Genomic DNA, 4,550 nt, shown 5'->3' on the forward strand with positions numbered 1-4,550 from the left:
AGTACAAGATGATGCCAAATATGGACCCTCACACCATGAGCAATTTCAGTTTGTGCTTAAAGAGCTGAATTTGTGCCTACTAACCCATAGCTGAAACAGGCTTACTGCCGTTTTTCTCAAAGTTAGAGTGAGGCAGCCTTTCCATCTCACCCCTGTGACCAATCTCTCCTCATATGCTCATCACACCTGCATTCTGCTTAGCTGCATTTCACTCTTCTTGGGTATCACAGTTTTGTCAGACTTAGTGTGTCCCTGGAAGTACACCAAACATCACCAAATGGATTTGACAGTACCATTTCTGAGAAATGAGAGCAAATTTATTTTAGTATTTCTAATGGAAACCTGGATTTACTTAGGACTTCTAACCAAAACAATCTATTTTCCCAAGTGTTACAATAATTTTTGCATCACTTTAACACTTTGCACACTATCTCAAAGCTGCCCATATTGTTTTGAGTGTAAATAACTAAACTTTGTAGTAAAACCGTTAGGTTCTCTGATAGATTCATTTCTTCTCTCATAATATTGATTCTGTAAATGAGAATGACCAGCTATTCCAGGCAAAATGGAAGGCTGTGAGGTATGGAGGTGCCTGAACTTTATCAAAATAAATGACAAAATATTTCAGAAAACCTATCTCCTGAGACAGAAATTGAAACATTATTTCTAGGAAGCAATTGTCTACTTACACATTTTAATCATGATGAGAAACTGGGTTCACCTTCATACGACTGCTTACTTTTTAACATCTTGCTCTCCACCTAATTCAGGGCCAATACCTTCAATTATTGTAGTACCTGAAATTTGTCTAGACATGACAATTCGGCAGGACTAGTCACCTGAACAATTCTTCTTGTTTATTTTTCTTAACTTTGACTTTTGGGTCATATATTTACGCATGGCTAGGAAGGTGTTCACTATGTGGTACTAAATAGACAGCTTACACACAGTATTACCCAATCACTTTTCCACACTGTGTAAAGTTTTACATAATTACATTTAATGCAGAAAGTTAATAATGTTCTGCACATTAGCAGGAACTTTATATCCTTCACTTGGTAACTTGCAATAATAAATATCACTTCCCATTGTAATTTAAAAATGGTGAGACCAGTCACGGCTTGCTTTCTGAAATGAATTGGCTTACTGCAGGCAGTAAAACCATGAGGTCTGTACCGTGTCTAACATGATTCTAATGTTTTGCTCTGTGTAAAAATCAAAACATTGAAGCAAAATAATGAATGCAGCAGCCAAAGCAGCTTTCACCATTCTGAGTTTATTTGACGCATGCACATGTGGAAGGATTTAAGCAAGCCCTGACAAATACACTTGTATCAGTCTAACCAAAACATTGTTTATTTTGTTTTACAGATTTTGGCCATTGTGTCCATTCTGTTCATCGTACTGTCCACTATTGCTTTGTCTCTTAACACACTGCCAGAGCTTCAAGAAATAGATGAATTTGGGCAGCCAAACGACAACCCTCAGCTAGCACATGTTGAAGCTGTGTGTATTGCTTGGTTTACCATGGAGTACCTTTTGCGTTTTCTGTCCTCACCAAATAAGTGGAAGTTCTTCAAAGGCCCGTTAAATGTCATTGACTTACTGGCTATCTTGCCGTACTATGTCACCATTTTCCTCACGGAGTCCAATAAAAGTGTCCTGCAGTTCCAAAACGTCAGACGTGTGGTTCAGATATTTCGTATTATGAGGATCCTAAGGATTCTTAAGCTTGCCAGACATTCAACAGGCCTTCAGTCTTTAGGTTTTACGCTCAGGCGGAGTTACAATGAATTGGGCTTGTTGATATTATTTTTAGCCATGGGAATAATGATATTTTCGAGTCTTGTATTCTTTGCTGAGAAGGATGAGGATGCTACAAAATTTACCAGTATCCCTGCATCATTCTGGTGGGCAACAATCACTATGACTACTGTAGGATACGGTGACATTTATCCTAAGACATTATTAGGTAAAATAGTCGGAGGACTTTGCTGTATCGCTGGAGTGCTGGTCATAGCTCTGCCGATACCAATTATTGTGAACAATTTCTCAGAGTTTTATAAGGAGCAGAAAAGACAGGAGAAGGCAATTAAGAGGAGAGAAGCACTTGAGCGAGCTAAAAGAAATGGCAGTATTGTCTCCATGAACCTGAAAGATGCCTTTGCTCGCAGTATGGAAATGATAGATGTAGCAGTAGATTCAGGTAAGCCTGGAGAAGCAGCTAATCCAAAGGAGACACCTGATGACAACCACCTGTCCCCAAGCCGGTGGAAATGGGCCAGAAGGACAATGTCTGAAACAAGCTCAAACAAGTCTTATGAGAACAAATACCAAGAAGTTAGTCAACAAGACTCCCATGAGCAATTAAACAACGCTGCATCATCCTCCAGCCCGCAGCACCTCAGCGTCCAAAAACTGGAGATGTTGTATAATGAAATTACTAAAACTCAGTCTCAGCCTAATCTTAACGCTGGTTACCAAGACCAGTCAGCAAAGCCACCCATGTATGAAGAAGAAATAGAAATGGAAGAAGTTACAAGTCAGAGAGATCCGTTGCCAACTGGACCTACGGACATCATAACGGACATGAGGAGCACATCCAGTATCGACAGTTTTGCCAGCTGTGCGACTGACTTCACAGAAACAGAGAGGTCTCCCCTCTCTCTGTTTCCTGGCTCTCACTTGCAAATGAGATTTCCAGCTGATGCTGTTAACCTGGAAGACAACCAAAGAGTAAGGAGTTCTCAGTTTATACCATTCACAAAAGACCGAATGTTTTCTCCAACCGATGTCACCTTTGACTACAATCCAATCGACAGAGCTGTTACTGGTGATGGCAGTGGGTCCCAAACTGTTTTGCATGGTCATTTGCATTTCGACACTGCCATGGAAAGCCCCAAAAGTTCCCTGAAAGGTAGCAACCCATTAAAATCTAGGTCCCTTAAAGTTAATTTTAAAGACAATAGAGGTGGTGCTCCACAAACTCCACCCAGCACTGCAAGGCCGCTGCCAGTAATGGCAGGAGCAGACTTCACACAGACCACCCCTCAGCACATCAGCACCATTCTCCTAGAAGAAAATTCACCCCAAGGTGAACGACCTTTACTTGGTGCTGACGCATCAGCACTTTGTCAGGGACCTGTGAAAAAGTCATCCCCTCTCTTTCCCAAACAAAAGATTTTCACTTTCCCTTCAAAAGAGAGGAGGAGCTTCACTGAAATAGACACTGGAGAAGAAGAATTTATGGAGTTACATGGTATAAAACATGAAAAACAACACGATATCAAGACAAATTGCTGTGGGGATAAACAGAGTGATGGCAACCATTTAACAGAGGAGCCACAGGTCAGCTCTTCACCCAAAAGCATGAGCCACAACTGTACTCAAGACATTTACCATGCTGTGGGTGAGGTAAAGCAAGACAGTAACCAAGAAGGTCACAAAATGGAAAACCATTTATTTGCCCCAGAAATTCATTCAAGTCCGGGAGAAACTGGTTACTGTCCCACACGCGAAACTAGCATGTGACTAGTTACAAAAGCAATAAAAATATCTTTTCTTAAAACACAGTTAGTAATGCCTATGAACTAAAACATGGAAAGCCTCAAAAAAAGTGCATAGAATGTTATTTTTGCATGGCATGAAGAGTTGTTTAGTTTAAATACTGTTTAATTTAAAAAAAAAAAAGAGACTGCTTTTTGTAACAAACTGAAAAAAATGGGAAAAAATGACTCAAGAACAGTGAATAAAATAAAGCGAGCTCTGTTAGGAGCCAGTGTTCTGCAACATCTGACATTTTTGATCCTTTCAGTTACGATGGTAGACAGATTTTGAACTCTTTTAACTTTTTTTGTTTTCTTGGTTACAATGAATTTTAGAATTTGCACATGAAAGGATGAAATGTCAATGCATGCATTCATAAAGATGTGAAACAAGGTGCTTTGAGCTTGCAAAATGCATATATTTGTAAATAGTTTGGGGTTGGGGGGAAAGCTACTGTTAACAAGGATTTATGGAAAAAGCATTTCCTGGGACACAGGTACTTCCTTCACAGCATGCTGCCTGGAGGTTTTGTACAGACTTATGTTGCAAAATTGCAACTTCTACTTAAAGCATCTCACATATCTTGCTTTCTGTTAAAAAGCTCATGCATATATCTGTTAATTAAGGACTACAGTATTTTAGTTTATCTATCTGTGCTGTAAATCATGATTTTTTTTTTTCATAACTTTAGTTATTGCATTTGTCAGGGGAAAAGCAAAGATTTAATGACCAGAACTTGAAGCATTTGATATTTTCATAGAAAACTGCCATCATTTCATAACTAAGAAAAAAAAATGTTCCATTTTAAAATTAAAAAAAAAAAACATAGTTATTTCTGTGGCAATAAATAGTGCCAAATGGCTCTACAGACATATCCAAAAGTTCTCAGTCTCTTAGAATATTTGTTTTAACCTGGTATTCAAAAAAAAATATTACCCACATTCTTTTTTTTTTTCATTTGAGTGAACAGTATTTGCTTCTACATGATCTTTGAGCTCTCTTTC

At 38.7% G+C, this 4,550-nt stretch overlaps 1 protein-coding gene across 1 annotated transcript; it reads left to right on the forward strand.

Moving 5' to 3' along the window:
• Nucleotides 1–1,371: 1,371 nt before the first annotated feature.
• KCNB2 (potassium voltage-gated channel, Shab-related subfamily, member 2) lies at nucleotides 1,372–3,531 on the forward strand (the record flags this gene model as incomplete). The annotated part of the gene is made up of 1 exon (XM_009700020.1): nucleotides 1,372–3,531. A coding segment is annotated over one exon (2,160 nt), but the record flags the coding sequence as incomplete, so codon positions are not given.
• Nucleotides 3,532–4,550: the final 1,019 nt, after the last annotated feature.

The sequence above is a fragment of the Cariama cristata genome, unplaced genomic scaffold (genome assembly GCF_000690535.1).
Source record: "Cariama cristata isolate BGI_N322 unplaced genomic scaffold, ASM69053v1 scaffold18915, whole genome shotgun sequence".
Classification (NCBI taxonomy): domain Eukaryota; kingdom Metazoa; phylum Chordata; class Aves; order Cariamiformes; family Cariamidae; genus Cariama; species Cariama cristata.